The following is a 22857-nucleotide window of genomic DNA, read 5'->3' on the forward strand; positions in this document are numbered from 1 at the left end:
TAAATAGGAAGGATACACACCCTGCATATTTTTAGTGGAGTTTCAGCATAAGCACAGATAAATAATGTGCCAGCATTTAGAAAGTGTTGGGAAGTGTTCTGTGGTGTCTATTTAAAGATTTTTGCTTTGTGCTGAAGGTGTGGCCTGGGAACTGGCTCAAATCTTTGGCCAGTTTAAACTCGCACTCATCCAAATGTTCTATTGAGGTGTATGGTCAAAAAAATAAATATATTTGGTAAGGACCAGCACTCTCTCTTATTAGACTTAAAAACACAAGATGTCCTTATTTTACATACCACTTGTGGATATATATGTGAAAAAGGACATTTTGTGGTAACATGAGATACGTATGAACATGTACATTTTCATAAGTATGTAATCTTGTTATGACCAAGTCTGAAACTATTTTATGCAATGTGAGGCTAGAACCCAAGAGACATTTGGAACAGTGTGTGTGCTCTTCAGAGCAAGCATATTTTAATATTGGATAATGTTACTTTACTTCACTTTTTTTTTTTTTTTTTTTTGCTGTAGTGGCCTTTTAACATGCTGGTTGTAAAGTCAGTACAAACAAAAAATCCTGCTAAGGAGAGGCTGGCAAAGACACAAGCAACAGGTATGGTTGCCACCTTTTCTGGAAAAAAATTAGGGATGCACCAAACCCACTTTTTGGGTTTGGCTGAACCCCTGAACCCTAATTAACATATGCGCGTGTGGCGAAAAAATGTTTCACCTGACCATTTAACCTTTTCTGGATGCTAATTAGCATATGCTTATTTATGCTAATTAGATCTGGATTGTTTGGCCAGGACCGCAGATTCGACCGAAACCGAATCCTTCAGAAAAAGCCTGGATTCGGCCGAATCTCGAACCGAATCCGGGATTCGGTGCATCCCTAAAAAATACCAGCTTTCCTTAATTTTTATGTTCATTTCCCATTGGCATCAAGCATCATTTTTAGCGGCCAGGCCAGGTGGCAACTCTAGCTACAAGTGTGGTATAAATAGATAAATATCAGAAGTCATGAATTAGTTTTTCTCACAGTGGCTGAAGTATGAATCCACTGTGGAAGAATGTAACTGTACATAGTCCCTTAGAGATGAGCCAAATCTTCACTGGCTCTAGATGTATTTCAGGCTATCTGCTAGGCATGCAGTGGAAAATAACTTCTGTTATATGATTACTCTGGATGATTACAACTGTTTAGTTAACACAATTGCGTGCCAAAGAACATTCTTTTGTGTTTTGTGAAGAGCAGGGTCTGGTTGCGTTATGTTATCAGAATTTTCTAGTGTTTCAATAAGCTCGAAATAGCATGCATAGCTCCATAGCAGTGTATGAGAAGTTTCAGTAACCATTTCACTACCAGAGGGAACAGCAAGGAGGCTTTTTAGACAAAGTAGAATAACACGTATAAATACATGTTAATAATAATAATGATAACTTAAAAACCTAAAGGGTTAGAGAAGAACGAAAGGTAAGTATAAGCAGTTTGTCCCTCTAGTAGATCTCCTAGTGTAGTATCATATCACTAGGTTTTAAGCACACCAGATCAACTTCTTAAATAGTTTTAGGCATTCAAAATTCTTATCCTAGGTCTCCGAGTGCCAGCACAGTCTTTGTAAAGGAACCTAAACTTCCTTTAACTACACTGCGTTACTGCTGCTAATGTAGCCAGGAGCGCATCTGCACTCTGTTTTAAAGCATGGAGCTACCCCCATGAATACAGTGCATGCACTTTGCTGCTCATCCACAAAGCGCTGTGTAGCCTGTGCTAGCTAAAAAATCCAATACAATACACAGCATAGCTTCAGGGGGATAGAGGGTGCCTACATGCCTCCTGCTCACCCTAATGAATACAGTACTGTAATAATGGGGGTAACCAAAGGTATCTGTGCTCTGAAATGGAGTGCAGTGTCCTGCAGCAATCCTTTATACAAGGAAGGCAGTATGCAAAAATGCACATAAAAATAGCATATAATGGGGTGAAGTGGTATCTTCTTTGCACACAGTTTCAAAGTAATAAATGTCTCCTTTGAGTGGCACCTGGAGGGCCACAGTTAGACACAGGTATGCATAGGTAGGAGGAAACAAAAGGCATGCTGGGAGCTCTGCTGATATTGAGCGGCACCTGGAGGGCCACAGTTAGAAACAGGTATGCATAGGTAGGAGAAAACAAAGTTTACCTTGAGAGGAGAATGTTACAGTTCTGAGCTCTTCTTCCATCTATCACCGAAAGTTCCTTTACTTTCATTTTTGAACTGAGCGTATCATCAGTGCAATCAGTTTCTTTCTGCAAACAGCACAAAAACATATTTCACTAATATTATATGTGTGTGTGTGTAAAATTCTTACAAAGCAATGCAAATTTGTTAGGACCTACCCTAATTTGTTAACTTTCCTTTTAATTGCCTTACTTTAGCTAAAAAAAAAAAAAATGTCTGGAGTCTTTCCTTCAAATTTTATTTTTTCCGCTGTTAATACTACAATACTACAAATGTTAAAAATAAATCACACAACAAAAAACTGTTGTAAATAGCAGGTTTAGATTTCTTACAGCATTAAACTCAAGTTAATTTTGTTATAAAATGCAAAGCAATCATCTATCAGAGCCACCACCGTATAGGGGAATGTCCTAGTAAAGTTACAAATACGTTTAAAATTTCTGGTGGTTTCACTTCTGTGGCTACATTTGCTCATGCATACGGCGGCATATTGGCAAATACAAGCACACATCTAGACATTCAGAAGTAAGACTAAAGGCCAGATCATTAGTGGCCCTTGTGGTAAAATAAGTATCACAGTTTATGTGATGATCAGTCGATAACATATTCCAAGCTGCCTGATTAATTTTATTTGATCCTGAATAGCTTTTCTTTTCGGCCAGCACAGTGAGTACTGAACAATTATGTATGGTTTTTATGGAATTAGGGGGATTTTACACTGAATATGTGTATTTTCAGATGGTGGCCCTGAATGACAGTTTACCAATACAGTATGAACACCAAAACACCAATACCGTACCGGAGTATTAAATGTTTCTCTCCTTGAGAGTGCCTGTGGTTTTAAAGTAAATAACTTTAATATAATCTTTGTTTGCCATCTCTTTACTATACATGTAGAAGCATGTATTAGGGCTCTGGTACACGGGGAGATTAGTCGCCCGCGGCAAAACTCCCTGCTCGCGGGTGACTAATCTCCCCGAGTTGCCTTCCCCCTGCCATCCCACCGGCGAACATGTAAGTCGCCGGCGGGATGGCAGACGCGGCGGGGCGATTTCGGGAAATCACCGAAAAAGCCTCGCAAGTCTTTTTCGGCGATTTCCTGAAATCGCCCCGCCGCGTCTGCCATCCCGCCGGGGACTTACATGTTCGCCGGCGGGATGGCGGGTCATGGCAACTCGGGGAGATTAGTCGCCCGCGAACAGGGAGTTTTGTCGCAGGGGACTAATCTCCCCCGTGTGCCAGAGCCCTTTATAGAGGCTGTTGAAAATGACATTTAAGGCAAAGTTACAATACTTGTTGCTGGAATTAAGTTATCAAAAATGATAAACAATATAAGGTACTGGAATTTGCCTGTAAGATGTAATGACAATTTTATCATTTTTTATCATATCTCTCTGTTATAAGATAGGCCTGATTTGTTTACACTGGCCAAAACAGCTTTTATTGGCCAATGTAAGGCCACCTTATCTCAGGTGCAGTTTAAAGAATATCTAGGACAACAAATAGCAGTTCACCCCCAAATCTCACTCAAGCTGGGTTTTCTGAAGGAAAACCGGCCATAAGGTTTTGCAGATTAGGGTCGGGCACAGCTTAAGTTTTTCTTGACCTGCAGGTCACTTGTGAGACCCCCCATGCACTGTTATTTGGTGCCCCAAAGGGGCAAGCTAAACAAGACCTGTAATGTTGTAACCCCACTTCCAGTCCTGCCCTAAAACTGTGTGCAATGGGTCACTTTATTGAAATACCCAAACCTGTTCATGTTTAATACAAAATACATTTTCTCAAAACTGCACCTTCCCCATATTAAACGATCATTCAAATAAGATTAACGCAGTTCCAAAGCAAAGGCAATTGTCTCCTGTACAGTAACCATTAGCCCTCCCTATCAGTCATTTGGCTGGAATGAAAGCAGCAGCGTACTCACCTGTTTGATGCCGTTATTCATGAAGAAATCCTGAAGCCATATCACAAGCATTGGAAAAGGCAATCATTGCGTGCAATTCAGCGGTCACAGCAAATAAGAAAAGATAGAAAGTAGCCAAAGCAAAGTCAGCAAGATTTATAGTACATATCAGAGTGGCTTGCAGCAGAGAGGCATGGGGCTCAAACACTTGCTCAGGGGCAAGATTTCAGTCATTGAGCTGAATAGTGAAAGCATGCAAATCAACAGCATATTGTGATAACATTCAATGCTACTTGATGCGATTTGCCCTTACGTGAAAAGGACATGCTACAGATTATATCATCTATATGTAATAATGATGCTGATAATTATATATAGCCATGCACCTACAAACTGGCACTGGTTTTGCATAAAGGTGTGCAGCCCTCTGTGTTTAGTCTACTGTGGAACTACAAACTTTAGAATGTGCTGCGGTAGAGTTGTCATTCCCCAACAGCACATCTCCAATACCTCCAATAAGATTTATGACTGGCTAGGCTTGATTCATGCACAGTTATCATGCTTACTGGAACATTCCCATAAATCACCATGCTGAAATTTGCAGCCCTGTCCAACGTGTACCCCCAACTAGTGATGAACTACAACAAACTGTCCTAGAAATGTTGGATATAGTAGGAAGCAGCAGGTGACAGATTCTGCCCTCCCATAATGATTAACAGCACAAAACAAATTTCTTCTGTACATTTATCATGCTATGGAAGCTGTCCTATAAGCCAAGAGGCACTACTAATGCTTGAGATAGATGCAGGTCTGCACTGTGTCTCGCAGGACAATATGTCAGAGACACATGGAATACCATGACAGTTGACATGCAAGGCAATGAGGAGGTGCCATGATATCCTAACAGTTATTTGGCATTATACTGTATCACATCATTTACTATTCCAAATAATTTTATTTTATATTTGTATGACTCCAATTTGGACTTATAAACAATTACCCTCCTGCATAAATGTGTAAATGATGCAAATAAATATGTTTACACTTGAGGGTTGCAGACTGCTCATCACTAACTCAAAAAAATGTAATATTATTTGTAATATTATTATGTTTATCGGTTTCCTTTTTTAGCAGAATTTCTTCGTGGTACTTGGGTAAGTAAAGGAAACACACATACAATAAGAAGGTAAGCAATAACACGGGGTGCTAAAAGAAGTGCATCTTGCAACACTTTAACAGTATTCACAACCACTTGTCATTTAAAGGAGAAGGAAAGGCTAATCACCTGTAGTGACTGATTCCTTCTTCCGGGGCGAATCCCTGGGCCTGCGCATGCGCATTGGAGTGAAAAGCAGAATTTGTTGTTAAAGTTCGGCTTTTCACTCTAATGCGCATGCGCAGCGCCCCAACGTGGAAGGAGGAAACACTCGCTGCTACCCCGGGCTGGTGCTGTTCTCTCTTAACAGGGACACCAGCCCGGGGTACAAGGTAAGTGATTTAAGTCACTTGGGGGTGCCTAACATTTTGGCACCCCCCAAATGACTTAGGCTTTCCTAAACTTCTGCCCAGAGAACAAATGCAACTGCTTGTCAGCTGTTGGGGAATTATAGTTCCCATCATCATCGGAAATAAGGGAAGATTGTGTGGACTGTAATTCAGATACAGTTTCCCCCTGCCAGTTCATTTCAGACATACTGCCAATTCTGAATTTCTCTCATGATGGATCCCTGCATGACAACACGATTCTGCGACATAACGAACACTAGAACCCTTACATGCTAGTGCTGTGTAGACAAAGGATCAGATTGCTCATGCAATGTTACTCCTATTAGAACCAAACTGCCCCTTTTCAAGAGGGTTCTGCAACTAAATATCCCCCAAACATAAAATGGATCATTACCTGCTGTCTTTGGTAAGCAGAAAAGGTGCGTTCAATATCTTCTAGATCTAAAATCTTGAATACTTTTGCATCATCAAGGTCAATCCATAGAGTTCCCTCCAGCTTGTTCTGTAATTCAAACTCCATTTGTTACATTATCCAACCTAAGACCTAAAGGAAAAGTATCACCATACACTGTACTAATGAACTGCCCAGAGCACACTGAGCATGTAAGTGTCACTGACACTTAGAAAAGAATCCAACATGGGGAGATCCTGTGACAACTTTGAAGTCCTGGCCCAGTACTACTATAGAGATGCTGAACCTTTGGCCTAGGGCAATAAGTTTGGTATATAATATGGCATTTCTAGCAATATTCATTTTTAGGGGTTAGTTCGCCATTTAAGAGGTGGCCTAAACACCATCTCAGTATCTAAAGTAACATGCACATAATCACAGATAAAAAGTGAGTACTGAATGTAGGATATGTTATATGCACTTTGTGGGGCCCACAGCTAAATAAAAAACCCTCATATTAATGTTGGACATAAACAACAACACTGCTATGCAGTTATACAAAGAAGGGTGAACATACTTACATCTGCAAGCTTAACCCAGTTGAAAGATTTCAGGGGGTTTTTGGGTTGAGGAATGTTTTTCCTTTTCATAGCAGGACCCATAGGAGCACCTGGAGGTGCAGTACCTAATAGTGGGGGACCAGGTGGAGGTGGTGGCCCTCCTGGTGGAGGCGGTGGAGGGGGTGGCGGTGCAATTCCACATAGCATAGGTGGTGGCGGAGGAGGTGGGGGTGGCATAAAATTCCCAGACATTGGTCCACCAGGGGCACCAGGCGGAGGTGGGGGGCAACCAGGAATTTGGGCACTGACTGCCCTCTGAAACAGAACCAGAACATACACTATTAATAATCTATTCTTAAAACATTAATGCTTTATTTTACACTTGCCATTTATTAGGGATGTAACAGTATAATATATTGAGTTTGTCTGTTTTGCCTGTTTTACTTGCAGGTTCCATGATGATCAGGCAGGTGGACACATGTACTACTGTACGTAAGCATCACTAATTGATGTCTAGACAGAAATAAATCGGTCAGTGCACTAGCTGCTGATGCCAATTGTGATTAGCAGTGGTGAATGAAATGGTCATTCAGGTCAAGAAGTAATTAAAAAAATCATAATCTTTTCAGTTAGCCTAAATCAGATGCAGTCAGAAGTTAAATTATGTAGGAAAGAGAAAGCTAGCAATCAGATGGAAAGTTAGTTTTACGGTTTAACATTGGTGAATATATGACACTATTTTCTAATTATTATATATTCAAATATTGTTCTTATACTATACAAAATAGGAATTCACAAAACTAAAGGTGGCCTTACACGGTGCAATCCACTCGTTTGGCGAACTCGCCAAACATCTTCTCCCAATATGCCCACCTAAGTTAAGCAATATCGGGCTAATTAAAACGGCAGGCATATATGCCATCGGACCGCATCAACAAGCCAATGTGCCCGATCAAGATCTGCCCAGGTGTTGGCCAGGTAGGCCTGTCAGGAGTGCCCATACATGGCCAGATAACCTGCCGAATCAGCAGAGGAAATCTGCCCTTAAGTTATATTTAGGGTACCTGCTGGTTTTCCGTTTGCATCATAATTGCTATGCTTTGGAAAGGTACCAACATTTATCAATAGTTGTGTGTTTTTTTTTTCCCTCCAACAACTAACTGTACATAAAATATCAAGGACACATACCCCTGGGCCTCTGTCACTCACTGCAGAAATTACAAACCTGGACATTAAACTGCACCATACAACGAATATGCCCAGGGTGTAAAAGTATAGGTTGCAAAACCTGAGTGGGAGTCAGGGAGTGCAGAGGAGCCCAGTGTGGTCCCTGTGATGTAATATTTTATACTGTCGTAAAAAGACCATTTTTGTGGGGGATGCAGAATGACTTTACATTGGGGTTCATTAACCTTAAAGGAGAAGTGACTAAATCGCTTACCTTTTACCCCGGGCTGGTGCACCTGTTAGGAGAAAACAGCACCAGCCCGGGGTACCGGCGAGGGGCACCAGCCCGGGGTACAAGGTAATCGATTAAAGTCACTTGGGGGTGCCTAACATTTTGGAACGCCCAAGTCACTTAGCCTTTCATTCTCCTTTAAGTTATGCCACCACATAAGCAACTTATATTGCTGTTTTTAAAGAAAGAAACAAACAATAAAAACATATGCCAAGATGCTTACGCTGTTCAGCTCCTGGATCTGTGCGGTCAGTTCTGCCACCTGTTGTTTAACATTTTTATATTCTGTGGTCTCTTTCTCCAGTTTTTCTTTCATTTTATTCAGAGTCTGCATCATCTCCTCTTTCTCTTGGGTTTTGGCATCACACTCTCTTTCCTTCTTCTCCAGTTTTTGTTGCAGTTCATTGTGCTCTAAGAAGGTGGCAGACACCGAAAGGATTGCACTGATTAAAGCAGAAAGTATCTCTGTACAATATTGCTTTCATTTCATTCTTATTTTATTCTGTTATGAACAGTAGCTACATTCAGCATCCTACAAGTTCACTACTTTTGTGTGACTACCACTTACCCGAATAATTTATAGGTGTGCGGCATTATCATTTAAATGGAACCTTACATCACAAAAGGGACATCCAATGATTTCATGGCTGTTAAAACCCTCTGGATGTTTGGCATAAGGGCAACCAAACTACATAGAACCCGCTATAAAAGGTTTGGTTAAATTATTAATTAAATCCAAACCCTTATTTGCTTGATTAAATGCAATAAAAAAATGTTGCCTTCAGTTGCAAAGCTCACAGCTCCCATACTGCAGTGTCTGCTTCTGTACCTGCCTTTGACCTTAATGCATTTTATGGGGATACATACACACACATATACATGACTATATAGAAATAGAGCTGCCATAAGGTGCAGAATTGGATTTAAATCCACTAACCTTTTCTCATTTTTTCAGCTTGTTCCTTCCACTGCTTGACTTCGTTTTCATTAACTAACCTAAGAAAGATAAAAAAAGATTTGAAATTGAGGGCTGGCCTTCATGGTCCCCAGATAGGGCTTTGTAACTTGGGCATGCAGGCAAAAAAAAAAAAAACACATAATTTATATTTAATTTATACATATTTATATTTTAATTTCAAAGGTAAATAATTACATTTTTCAAGTCCATCATCATCCCATCACACTTCACATAGAGCATAAAAGCAGCAATATTTGAGATCCCTGTGACATCTAGACATGACCCTTTCCCCAAGTATGTTGAAAACACAATTAAATTCAGAATAGTTATGTTTATATTAAATTACTAGACTATTCTAGTCTACAAATTCAGAAGGGGCATTTACAATAAATAAGCTATATGTCTGAGAAGGGGCTAGGAAAAATAGAGAGTAGAGATAGAAATGAACTAGAATAAGAGAATTCATAAGATTATTGACTGGAGAAAAGTCAGTGAGTGGCAAGGGTGTCAATTCTGTCACTTTCTAACTGGGAAGTTATCTTGTGAACAGGCAGAAATATTTTTCTCTTTTTATACTTTAGGTGAAAAAAATACAAGCTCATATAGTGAATCAGCAATCAGGATGGATGTACTAAACTACAATGTGCTATGTTAAACTTCTGAATGTAATGCTCGTTTATTTTTAATAAATGCTCTGGTGCAGATGATGCATGATTTGCTAATATACTAGTATGTTTGGGTTATAGGGTTAAACAGGATTGGCCAGGCTATGTATGTACAGTAGTTTTGCAGTAAGGTCATAAAGTCTGGTTTATCATTTCAGGCTGAATTAGATGTTGCCTACAGTGTATATATAATCCCAGAGAGAGGCATTTGAAGGTTTTGAATAAAAGAGATTACAAAATGCTCTGTGAATGAGATTTCCACTTATTTCTCACAATTTTTTCTTATATTGTAAGCTCTACGGGGCAGGGACCTCCTTCCTACTGTGTCTCACACCACATGACACTTACTCCCCCTGTGTATTTATACTTATTTATTGTATTTATTATAACACTTGTCCTCCCTGTGTGTAATTTTGTATATTGTAAGATTGTACAGCGCTGTGTACCCTTGTGGCGCTTTATAAATAAAGTTATACATACATACATACATACAATGTCTCACATGCTTAGCATTTTCACCACCCAGGCCTCACCCTTTTGTAACACTGCCAAAATTACGGTTTGGACTATTGTAGCATGGCTGACCTTTCCTTTATTTCTCTTTGATAAAATAAGGCAATCTACAGATGAGAAACATTAAAGCACCACTTACATCCGAACCACGTTTTTAACATTAAAATTTTCCAGTGGAGAGATGTCCGGATCCTGTCCTTTTTCATTCTGGATAACTATTTGTTGTACTATCCGGTCAAGCAACAGCCAATGGTGGACAGTGTTACCACTTCTTTTATCTGCCAAAACAATACAACAAGCGCGATTACTTCTATACATACATTATAGTTGCAGAACACAAAGCACAGTCTGTTCTTAAGGAATTTTATAGAATAACATTTTTCTCTGCTCAAGGTTAACAGATACGCTTTGCTGGAAATAAATCAACTGTTGTTAAAACAACTGCACTCTAACGGGAACAGTGGGCTAAAGGTGAAAGAGTAATAGGCACTAAGTTATTTGCTGCTATGCAGGGCAGGGGGCAAAAAAAGACAAAAATAAATGGTGCTGGTGCAGTTCTGTTCTTTCCTGAACAAACACAAGAATACCACAAATCCTTTACATAGCAATAGGCTCACCAAATTCCATGAGGATTCTAGGATCTATGATAACACAACTAGAAATATGTTTAAAATATTAAAACAGGGATAAGAAGACATTAGCCAGTAAATACTAGCTTAAGAAAACACACATAACTAACGAACTAATCATTATTAACTCTTTTTTAGCCAAGACTGGTGATTTAAGAGGAAGCTTAATAAATGTATCAACCTGAGTGTTGTAACAATAACAATACATATAGATGTAAAGTCCAAGTCAGAGGCACTATTGATAGGTAAGTATAAAGCATAGGTGGCAGTCATTAATAGAAAGAAGGAAATAAACGTACTGAGAATTCTAATGGCAGCAGTTCTGATTTGATGTAATTAGAATCTGTGGAGTAACTTTTTTCACAGAATATTCCAAATATAAGGAGTGTGGAAGAAAAATCTTCAATGCAACTTAGAGTTTCCAGACACTTAAATGGATCTAGTGCAATGCAGCAAACAAAACCAAATGCCCAGAATCAGGCAGAACATTGAAAAATAACCAGCCACTAAGTCATGCTTGCCTGCATCAAGCTTAAAGTCCCTCCAAGTTGTATAAAGGTGTAGATGTGGTGGCGTGGTGCTATAAAACCCGACACACATTTCAAACTACAATGGCAGAATTTGGAGACAGTAAAGGGTTCAATCAGAACCACTACATATGGCCAAGGGCAAGATTATTAATTAAAAATGGCCATAATGCCATACAATTCAATAGGAGGATATTTAGCTCAATCTGCCACCTTAATATTTGGCTTTTGTATGGAGTAAGGCAAGCTGACAAAGTGAGCAATTAGAGTGGATTGTCTTTCTTTTTGGGAAATTTCTTGAATTATAATATTATTCTTAACTGAATAAGTAGTTGGCTGACCCTTTGCTCTGGTTCCATGAAAGTTTTAATTAAGAGTTAATAAATTCTATGTATCTTTACCATGTGTTTTCTTTTTCTTTTTCAATAGTTGCTTACATATGTAATTCACATCAGGCCAGGGTAATGTGGAACAGTTATGGAGAGATGAATTATTCCAATAAAGGGATTTATTTATTGGGATTATCTGTCTACATAACTGTGCCACACAACCCTGGTGTGAGCATGTACCACTGACTTTACCCCGCTGCATTATACTTACAAGGCATTTGGAGACAGTGGTGCATTATAGACGTAAAGTGTGGGTAGGACTCTGTGTGTGTTAAACGCTTTCTTATTAGTTCAAACATCTGAGTTGCACTTTTGGTGTCAATGTGAACCTGCAGAATGGAAAAAGCACCCATAAATATATATACCAAAGGAATTCTTCAATACCCATTATTAACAATGGAGGTCTATGACACATACCAGATCAAATCTTTTAGCAAACTCCAGTTCATCTTCATTTCGCAGCATTTCAAAGAAATCTAAATGTCTGGTTAACAAAACAAAACATTTTTGGATGAGCAGTGAATCCTGAACTTTGGGGGTGCACTGTATGAATGATCATTTTGGTATGAAAAACAATTGTGGGGCTGTAGTGGCGTCAACCATTTTGGCATCGTTTCTTACCGATCTAGTGTTGAATTTTCATGTTCCCTCAGTTTATCCATAACTGGCTGGATTCCAAGCATTAGAAACTCGTATCGTAGATGAAGCCTGAAGTCCAGGCTTTCCTGGGAACAAACCATATCAGAGTATATCAATATTCTAAGCACTCCTACAGCTGTTTCAATCACTACACAAAATGGAGAAAAACCCTTACCACGCCTGCCCCTTGGCTTAGAACAGCATTAATAAAAGACATAATTGCTGTCTTCAAACTGACTTCATCCCGATACCTTCCTGTACTCCGATCCAAGTCATTTATGAGGGTCTATAAAAGGAGATCACAAACACATTTATAGTATTAATACTGTAGAGTACATAAGAAAAGATGGGCATATGAAAGGCTGCCATGCCCTACAGAGACCACTAGCTTTTGACTTCGTGTGACTTTGGAAAACCAAAGAGATGCGTAGGCCTTTCCACCAGTGGAAAGGCTTTCTGGGGAAAGAGCAGAGATTTATCACAGGCGACTAATATTCCTGTGTGACATTACCTTACTTATACCCTGCCCTCCCACAATAAAGTGTCATCAGTGTGTTTCTGGTCTGGCCCGTTTCTGGTCCACCACTTTAGCTTCTGGCCTACTGTTATCTGAACCCTACTTGAGAAAAAAGATCTTACCTATAACTGCCAGTAGTTTAATTATTTTATTGCTTCATGTTGCTAGTTTCTTTAGATGAATGAATTATGAACCTTAGTTTATGATTTATGAGCCTTAGTTTAGTTCAGATACAATAAAAATGGGACAGCAGCCTACAGACATAAGGAAAGGGAGTTGTTTACCATTCTAGAGCATGTAGAAAATCAAGGGGAATTAATATCATGTCCTGCTCATAACAGAAATAAATGTATTAAGTCCTTTTTGATAGTAGTAACAAAAGTGTTGCCCCTAAGCGGTGTACCATAAAAGCCATCTTGCCTATACAGCACCTGGAAGCGTGTCCGCTCGCTGGCATATCGTTGGTAGTGTAACATGGCTTCTAGAACTTTCTTGTGTCCTCCCGGAACTAAACAGACAGCTCCCATTATTTCCAGCACTGCTACTTTTGTTTTTATGTTCTCAGTGGCGAGACTTTGGGCGATCACATTAATGCTCTCTGAGTGGGCCAAGACATGTGCCCGTCCCTGAGAATTGTTCATTAGTGCTTTAATGCAGCCAATGAGAGAGGTATGTATTTGAGACTCTGCTATTTCATAGTCCATGCACTTCAGAAAGTTTAGAATGCACGTTAACCCATCCAGGTCGATAAATCTGGTCACAAACCTGTTGCAAAAAAAATATGTTGATTACATACAGGCTGGTACTATTATCTTATTCAAAATATTTCAAAGCTCCACATTAGAATATTGGACTACATATTCTTTATGTGCTGAAACCTTAGCACGCATTCTTTCTTTTAGTTCAAGGCCAGAGGAACAAGTAATTTCACTTTTCATTTATAGCTGTCAAAGGCAAGAGTACATTTTGGAAATTCTTTAGAGAAGGTTATTGATCCACAAAGCTAAAGGGCACATAGAAGGGCTGCTTTTTTTCTGCTGATCAAATCAATAAATAACAAGACAAAGAGTACAGATGCATATTTCCATTATCTCCTAAGCCTAATCACCACTGCCATTAAACTTGCTTACAAATGTACTGTAGGCAATAAAAGCCTGCCCTCTGACTAGGAAGAAAGACTACTAAGTGCACTTATGTTAAGACATCATGAACCCCACCTCCTCAGGATTCACTTCTGCTGCATAAGCACTTAACGACAGAACACAAAAATATCATTAAATAGATAGCAAGCTCTTCAGGTTAAGTACTTCTTTCCCCAATTATTTTTTTGATGCTGAATGGGTTTATCTTGTTGCATATAAATGTGCTTATCTTTCTAATGCTCTACATAGAATATGTAAAGCTAAATACATTACGCCAGGGATAATTTCCCTAACTTTACTTATTTTTTTATTCTTAGACAAATAAGACAATTGTCCAAGATGCACCATGCAAGACAACTTTAGTTGGCCACTATATTTCATATTTGGTACCAAGGAAGGCTAGAGATGGGAAAGATTGCTGTTATCTAATTAGCAAGTGAACACATAAGCTAGGTCCATAAGCAAGCACAGAATAACCCCATGCAAGATTATCCTTTGCTAGAGGGTCAGAATAGCAGCTTCCTCTCACTGTTTTATCACCTTCAATCTGCTGTCAAATTTAACATGAAAAGAATGCAATGGTCAACTCAGTTTGTTTTGTCAGTCATAAGCCAACAATGGCACACTGCCAGATGGGGGACAGGTTACTTAATATGCAGCCTCATCCAGAGACAGGGAGAGCCACTGGAGAGTGCTTGCCTGTAGGCCTGCTTTGTGCCCACACCTTGTACTGAGGATTCTCACACCTAACAAAAGTTATCAAGTCTTCTAAGCTTCTTTTGCCTTGCCTTATCTCACTCTTTATTGCTGATTAATGTTCACTACCCATTTGAGTAGTAAAAAATTAAGCAGAAAGATATTCTTTGAAATTTCTTGGGAGGAGTGCAGTAGTATCCCCAGTAAAACTAAAGGTGGCCACACACGTAAAGATCCGCTCGCCTGGCAAGGTCGCCAAGCGAATGGATCTTCTCCCGATATCGCCACCTACAGGTGGGCGATATTGGGGGAATTTAGGCTAATTCAGTCGTTTGGCCCTGGGGTCCGATCGATTTCTGGCCAATTTCAGGCCAGATATCAGTCAGGCAGGCCAGTCGTTGTTTCCCCTACATGGGCCAATAAGCTGCCGAATTGGTCCAAGGGACCGATATTGGCAGCTACAATCGGCCTGTGTATGGCCACCTTTAGGCTAATATCCCATGAGTGGGACATTAAAGTAGACCTTAAAGTTTTAATAAAAATGCCAAACAGATTACGAACAACAAGTATTAAGGGAAAGAGGCTCTAAAAAAAATGTTGCTTTGGAGAAATGGCGAAATGGAAAGAGAAATGGCGAATCATATTCATAAATGCAGAATAAATGAACATTATGTGCAAGCTGCTGTTGCTGGTTAAGAATTTCTACAGCACTGTGCACTACAAAGTTAGCATACATATCATATAAAAAGCTAAAATATATTGCCTCATAGGTTTGGTCCTAAGTGCAGTCTTCAGGCTTTCTATTGTTTTGTTTCTTTCATCTTCATCTTCCTTGTCCATCGCAAAAAGTGTCCTTCTCTACAAGGCAAATTAATAACATTTAATACTTGTTGAAACACAGACACATTTCTGCATTAAAAAAAAAACACACCATACCGACAATAATATGTAAACGTGAACTTGGTGATTATATTATGGAAGAACACATTTTGCACCCATTTCATCCATCTGTCAGGGATACCCATGAGCATATTGTCCATTTATTTTTAAATGTTTACACTTAGACACACTGTAGAACATTAGTACTTTCAGAGCACTTACTCCCTTTAAGGAATGTACTTCAAATGGATTTCTTAGATATGTTGTTAGTAGGTTGTTAGTCCTCATATTGCAAGTTATAGATGCACATTACACTGTGCATGTAACTTTAAGGGCTGTAAGATTAATCTCCCCGAAATGCCATCCCACCGGCTAGAATGTAAATCGCCGGTGGGATGGCATACATGGTGCGGCGATTTGCCAAAGTCACTGAAGTTTTCTCTCAAGGCAACTTTGTCACGGCACGACTAATCTCCCCGTGTGTCACTGCCCTAAGAGCCAAACTTAGTGTTTTAAACAATTTGCTGCAAGGAGTAATATAAAGAGAAGTGGGAGACCTGCAACTGCTGTCTCATCCATGTTGCCTATTGACCCCTACATGCACTGATAAGAGCCAATAAAAGAAAAGATTTCAGTGCAGTATGTATAAACTGACTTCTTGGGGGAGACACTGGTTGGAAAATTTTTGAGAGACAAATCCGGGGCCATAAGTGTGTTTGTTTGTGTGTGTGTGTGTCTGTGTGTGACCCAGTTGAGAAGAGAAAGTTGATTATCATGATAATGCAGTACTTGCCAGTTGAAACAGAGTTCCTATTTGGTCCAAATCTTAAAGGAACAGTAACATCAAAAAATAAAAGAGCTTTAAAGTAATAAAAATATAATGCACTGTTGTCCTGCACTGGTAACACTGGTGTGTTTGCTACAGTAACACTACTATAATTTATATAATAAGCTGCTGTGTAGCCACGGGGGCAGCCATTCAAGCTGGAAAAAAGGAGAAAAGGCACAGGTTACATTGCAGATAACAGATAAGTTCTGTAGTATACAATAGTGTTTTATCTGTTATCTGCTATGTGCCTGTGCCTTTTCTCCTTTGAATGGCTGCCTCCATGGCTACATAGCAGCGTAAACACACACTGAAGTAAACACACAACTTTTACCAGTGCAAGGCAGCAGCACATTATATTTTAGTTACTTTTATACACTTTCATTTTTTGGTGTTACTGTTCCTTTAATAAAATCCTTATCATGGTATATTCCAGCATCCAGTGGCTTCAACATTAAGGGGTATATTTATCATGCTGTGTAAAAAGTGGAGTGAAGCATTACCGGTGATGTTGCCCAGGGCAACCAATCAGCATTTAGATTTCAACAGTTAGCAAACCAAAGCAAAGCATCTGATTGTCTGCTATGAGCAACATCATCGGTAATGCTTCACTCTACTTTTTACACAGCATGATAAATATACCCCTTAGAATCCAGTTGCTGTACAACTGCTGCAGGTCAGAAGCTCACTGCTTCATCAGAGAACTTTTACACACTTGTATACAAGAACATTTATCTGTCATGTTTCTCAAACAACAGGTTTAGCTAATAATAAAAGAGAACACAGTTTGCTGATAACCAGCTCTGTTCCTGAAACTCTATTGCCATGGAAACACACGTCACCATAAACAGCAGTGGAATCTGGTTAAGCTATGGTTATAAAGCATGGCTAAAGTAGTACAGCATTATATATTAGCACTATGTCAGCCTTATTCCAAGCCATTACTCTTCTGGGTTTGTATTTGTCCTTATACAGAATTTTTTTTTATCCCCACTACAATGACTTATTTATTGTGTGCTGGGCCCAGGATAAGAAATATATGGGATAAATAAGTACATATCTTTGCCATGGAATGTTCTAGCTTGAAACAGAAGTAACTTTGCATGAATATTCTCATTGTCCTGTAGAAATCTGCTCCATGGTAATGCAATCAGACAGCTGTGGCCAGTACAAAGCAATCATGTGCCCAGTAGGGATATCTGACCAATGATGTCACTGACTGCAGCCCTCCGGCAACAAACAGAAGAGGGGGGATCAATTGCTATTCGAAACGCCACATCATGCAAAGAAGCAGAAGCTTTTTTGCATGCTGTTACATGGGATTGCTGAATGTACTGTTTTACATGCGGCTATTGGCAGAGTTACAGATGCCAATGTATTTTTCGCAGGTGACAGAGTATCCTCAGAACTACAGAAGAGTGATTGTAATGACTTGGTACAGATTAATTAAAGCAAGGCTCACTCTTTCAAATTGGAGCAGCCTTTCTCTTTATTAGAAGGAATTGTTAGTTATATTGACCGAGTCATCAAAACTAGTACAGCTGGTTACAAGCTCAATAAACAAGGCCAAAGCCACTGGTATTACACACCGGTGTGCAATAACACACAGCAGCCATAAGCTTTTATGGACCTAATACAAATTAGACTAATGAAAAGAAGTTCTTGACTTGTCCACTTTTGTGCCATTATTAGTAAATAAGTGGAGCAGTATCTAGTGCCCGAGTGACAACATTAAACCATGAATGTACAAGGAGCCTTGCATATTTCGTACGATATTTGGTGTGTGTATGGCAAGTCGGCGAGTTGACCGATATCGCAGGAGGCTGCTGATATCGGTCGACTCGCCAATCGGCCAGGTTAAAAGATTTTGATTGGGTGCCATAGAAGGCAACTGAGCAAAATCTGCCTTCAGGGCTGAATTGGCAGAAGGAGGTAGAAATCCTATTGTTTCTACCTCCTTATCTGCCATTTCAGCCCTGAATGGTTAGTGGCTGATTGAACGATCTTTCGTGAGACCATCGGTCGCAAATCGCCACGTGTGTGGCCACCTTAACGGATAGTGATAAGAACTTAAGAGGGCTGGTTTTCTTGTTGTCTTCAATGCCATTTCCCAAATATTTTCTCTATAGAATGCAGAATCTCTGTTATCAAATGTTAATATGATTTATAGTGTGGGATAAAAATATAATTGGAGAAAAAAAATCATTGAAATAATAAGCCATAGTGTCCCTTAAAATGTAATTTAATTGTTCTTTTCAATGCGTTTAGACTACAGATCCTTTATAAAATTCAACAGAGCCAAATGAATTACTAAGGTAACAAATACTGTGATCCACCTAGTATTTGATTTAAACAATCAAATTATGGCAATTACAATAATTACATTTTACTCTTTAATACTAATTAGCTCCAGTCAGGTTCTCATTTAGTCTAAGCAAATATCCCTATAATAATATACATGTAGGTGTCCCTTTTCTAGTGATGCTAGAAGATATTTGGCAGAAAGGGCCGGGGGGGGGGGGGGAGGAAATGACACAAACCTGCAGGGAATAGGAACAATACAATTCTCAGCATGCAGAACACAGCTGCTCACTGGGTTAAGCTGCCTAACCTTAGGCAATGCAGCACCAGAAACAAAGGGAGCAAAAACGTGAGTATGTAAAGCTTTTGGGAATAAGCAGGTTCCAGAACAATTGCAAACAAGCTCCTTTGTCTTCTTGGTGGCTTTTTGACAGGTAAAACTATATCACAAAGTTCCAATAGAGGTAATCTATTTACAGAATGGGCACAACTTTAATAGCTCTCTTTGCTTCATCTAAACAAAATTGGCCATACCTTGGCCAGTAACCAATGTTGCAAATGCTTAACTGGTCAAGAGTCTGTAATGTTAAGGGGTTATCTGTGATGTCATCTGAAGGCAGCGGGTGGGAAGGGAGGCAGTGCCAGGGGCTTGGGTAAGTGTAACTCAGATGATTGATGTGCACTGACAGACAGGAGGTAATTGTGTCTGTGAAAGGGGAATATATTTTAATGGAGAAGCCACACTCTCACCCATGCATTCATAAAACTCTCCAGGGTAGCAATTTAACTCTGCCATTATCTGCATATCAGCAAATAACAATATTAACGACATTGGCTACTGATTTCCTGTAATGGAGCTGTTTGCCTCAATGCATGGTAATCCGATTGTGTACAATTTGTACCAGCTATGATGGCTAAGGCTAGGAGGCGTTTTCTCCTCTGGTGTGTGATCTGCTGCCCTCTGCCCTGAGTTTAAGTATGCCCTGAATTTCACCCCCTGTGTGCATTGACAGTCAGCTACCATGCTTGTTAGTGTGTACTTGGGTATACAAAAAAAAAAGTTCACAGACAAGAAAAGATGACTCTACTTAGCCCAGTGCAGGCTCAGACAAAGAGAGCCATGGCTGGATATGGCAAAACATAAAATAAATCAGTTAAGTTATATTTCTTTCAACTAGATTTGCGATCACAAACGCACAAAATAAAGACCACGATGCTCACCTTACAAATACAATGTAAGTACACTTATGGCAGGTTTCCATTTTATTATTTGCAGTCAGCTTGATACATGCTCATTCTTAAATGCACTGTAATGATTAAACTAGACAAAGATCAATCTGGCTTTCAGTGGGTGAGCTGTGCCAGCAAATCACTGATGAATACGGGAAAGACTGGCACACAGCTGTTGGAAAGGCACCTCTTGTAAAACTATATGGATTTATTTTTTGGGGGGAAGAAAAATGGCAATGGGTGGGAAGTTATAAAGTCTTTAAGTTGGTAACAAAAAGATGCATTTAGAATTTTTCTGTGGCAACTACAAAACAAGTTATATAATGCATATGTTGATATTTGTTCATTTGCTTTACAATAAAAACATTGTCTCTGACATCAGAGAACCATCCTAATAACAATATTGTGTTACAATTATGACAAGACACTCAAAAATATGGCTATAAATAAAGTTTGTGAAACATTTATTCCTACAGCTGTTGTAGGCCCATGCCCACCTATCAACATAGGCCTTTACATTTTTTTTTTTTTTTTTTTTTTTGCATCGACCCCATCCTATAAAGTGCCACAAGAATCTCATACATAAAGCCTTATGAGCAGGTACCTCCAAAGTTCAGGCTTACAGCTGTTAACTTGTGACCTACAATGTCCTTCAGCTATAAACCTCCTACCCATTTTCATGGCAAATGTGCTGCCATCATGCCACGCTCCTGCGTTAGGTATCCAAAACATTTGTAACAGCAGGCCCTGGTATTTAGAATAATTACATGGCTTCTATTTAGAAATCATCTATTTCTTTTCAGAACACCCCCTCCTCATTTTAGTTATCTTAAAAAGATATTTGGAGATATTCCCTCTATCTGGTTCTTGCACCTGGCAGGCTTCCACTGCAGTTGCCTGACAGCTGTGCTGCGCAATGGGCTCTCCACATTGCCCTTGTCAATGTTATCATTGAGAGCAATTCAATAGACACAGATAAAGGGAAGGGCAGGAAAACAAGACAGCAGTGTGTGACCAATGCACAGAGCCAAGCTTTTAACTTGAGGAGGAACAGGGGCTTTATTCAAAAGAGATAAATGTGCAGTGTGTGTAACCCTGGCAGAATGGCCTTCCCATGGTTGAACATTCACCCTCTTCATTCTTTCTAAGCTAAACAGAAGCTCTCCCAACTGCTAAGGCTCTTCAAAAGTGTTCTTGGCCTCATACTGTATGTGTTCCATCAACACCAGCCATACTTTCCAGCTGGGCATGCTGAGCCCATCTCTTCAGCTGCACATAGAATTTCTATATATCAGTAATTCTGCTTCCCGAGTCGCCACAGATTTTCTTACAGAGATCTCCTTTAAGCATTGCACAAAAGCAACAAAGGAACAGGCAAAATACTTACAGCAGCCAGTGAATTCAGCTGATCGATGTAGAACTCAGGCCAGCTTGTAGCTCCTTCTTCGTGATCCTATAACAAAAAATATATATCTGTAACTAGGTACCAACAGGGATTGTTTACCTTTATATAAACACAACATCAAGGATATATAGACTATTATGGTTTCGATTTGATGACCCTTTAACACTCTTTATTCTAGACTGGAGTTCACGCTTTTGATCACTACTTATCAACGTCTTTTACTTCTAAAACAGAGCTTGTTCCCGTGTGTTTTAGGGTGAAGACACACAGAGCTACTAGTAGCAGTTACAATTCATGACTACAGAAACGGACAATGCTGATCATTTACTGATAAATTTCTCTACATGTGTTTTAGGAGAGGCAATTGTCTATGGCAGGGTATTTTCTAGAGTTTAGCAGCTGTGAAAAAGTATCAGCTACGAGTAGCTCAGTGTGTCTTCACCCTTACAATAGTAGGGCTTGTTTCTATGTACTGCTGGTAAAACCAATTGTGGTTGCTCCTATATATCTCACTGATAAGCCATTCTGCATCATACTTTGGTTAATATCCAATCAATAAAAGATATTTAAATGGCAATTATAAAAAATAATATTGCTATATGAACAAAAGCATTTTCTTTTAATGTTGGCCAACATTTTCCATGTACTGTACCAGTTATTAGATAATATACTACAAGTTGGCACACCAAGTTATAATAAAAAGATGAGCTTATACAAAGTTGTTTGTCCTTTTGATAGGTTGGAGTTGTAACAATTCTTTGAAGGCCCATTTAGCCCACAGCTGGATACTTCCTTAAGGCTAAATAACCACCACGCAAAAGGGGTATAAAGTACAAACTCCAATTCAGAGACAAATAATCAGATGTGGCCATCTAGATTAATTTTCTTGGTATACCCGAGATATAAAGTTTATGTACAGATTCTTATTTCTGTGCACAAAAAACAATGGCCTGGGCACTCTGCAAAAAAAAATTATGTCCATGCAATGGTCCAACCTGATGGCATGCTAAGTGTGACTGTAAACCATATACAGTGGATCCACTTGTTTGGCGAGTGGATTGTCTCCTGATATGTCAACTAAAGGAGGGCAAAATCAGGCTAATTTAATTATCTGGCCTTAGAGCTAAATGGCGCATTAACATGGCGGGTACATTGGCCATCAGACTGAGGACCGCATCAACAAGCCAATGTGGTCCCCAATCCGACGGGAAAATTAAATCTGCCGATTGAGAGCTGGCCAATTTTAGGCTAGTCGGGGGGTACCCATACACAGGCAGATAAGCTGTCACTGGTCACCTTAAGACATTGATCCCCAACCAGTGGCTCATGAGTAAAATGTTGCTTACCGCCCCCTTAGATGTTGCTCCCGGTGGACTCAAAGTTGGTGCCCATTTTTAAATTCCTTGCGTGGAGGCAAGTTTTGGAAGCACAGAGACACAGATTTACTCCAAGCAGAGCCTCTTGCAGGCCAGCAGTCCACATGGGGCTACGAAATAG

At 39.6% G+C, this 22857-nt stretch overlaps 1 protein-coding gene across 5 annotated transcripts in view; it reads right to left on the reverse strand.

Moving 5' to 3' along the window:
• Positions 1-22857, reverse strand: part of daam1 (dishevelled associated activator of morphogenesis 1) — a 109272-nt gene that overhangs the window by 18778 nt on the left and 67637 nt on the right. For 4 of the 5 annotated variants that reach the window (XM_012969026.2, XM_004917214.3, XM_012969024.3 and 1 more), the window contains 14 exons: positions 21343-21408; positions 15483-15577; positions 13313-13646; positions 12540-12650; positions 12347-12450; positions 12143-12209; positions 11937-12054; positions 10320-10458; positions 8982-9040; positions 8268-8455; positions 6607-6900; positions 6029-6136; positions 4150-4179; positions 2187-2293 (listed from right to left, as the gene is read on the reverse strand). In XM_012969026.2, coding sequence (XP_012824480.2) covers positions 2187-2293; positions 4150-4179; positions 6029-6136; positions 6607-6900; positions 8268-8455; positions 8982-9040; positions 10320-10458; positions 11937-12054; positions 12143-12209; positions 12347-12450; positions 12540-12650; positions 13313-13646; positions 15483-15577; positions 21343-21408 — 1820 coding nt within the window. The remainder of the gene's footprint in view (positions 1-2186; positions 2294-4149; positions 4180-6028; positions 6137-6606; positions 6901-8267; positions 8456-8981; positions 9041-10319; positions 10459-11936; positions 12055-12142; positions 12210-12346; positions 12451-12539; positions 12651-13312; positions 13647-15482; positions 15578-21342; positions 21409-22857) is intronic. The other variant, XM_012969028.3, reaches the window with a different exon arrangement.

The sequence above is a fragment of the Xenopus tropicalis genome, chromosome 8 (assembly GCF_000004195.4).
Source record: "Xenopus tropicalis strain Nigerian chromosome 8, UCB_Xtro_10.0, whole genome shotgun sequence".
Taxonomy (NCBI): Eukaryota; Metazoa; Chordata; class Amphibia; order Anura; family Pipidae; genus Xenopus; species Xenopus tropicalis.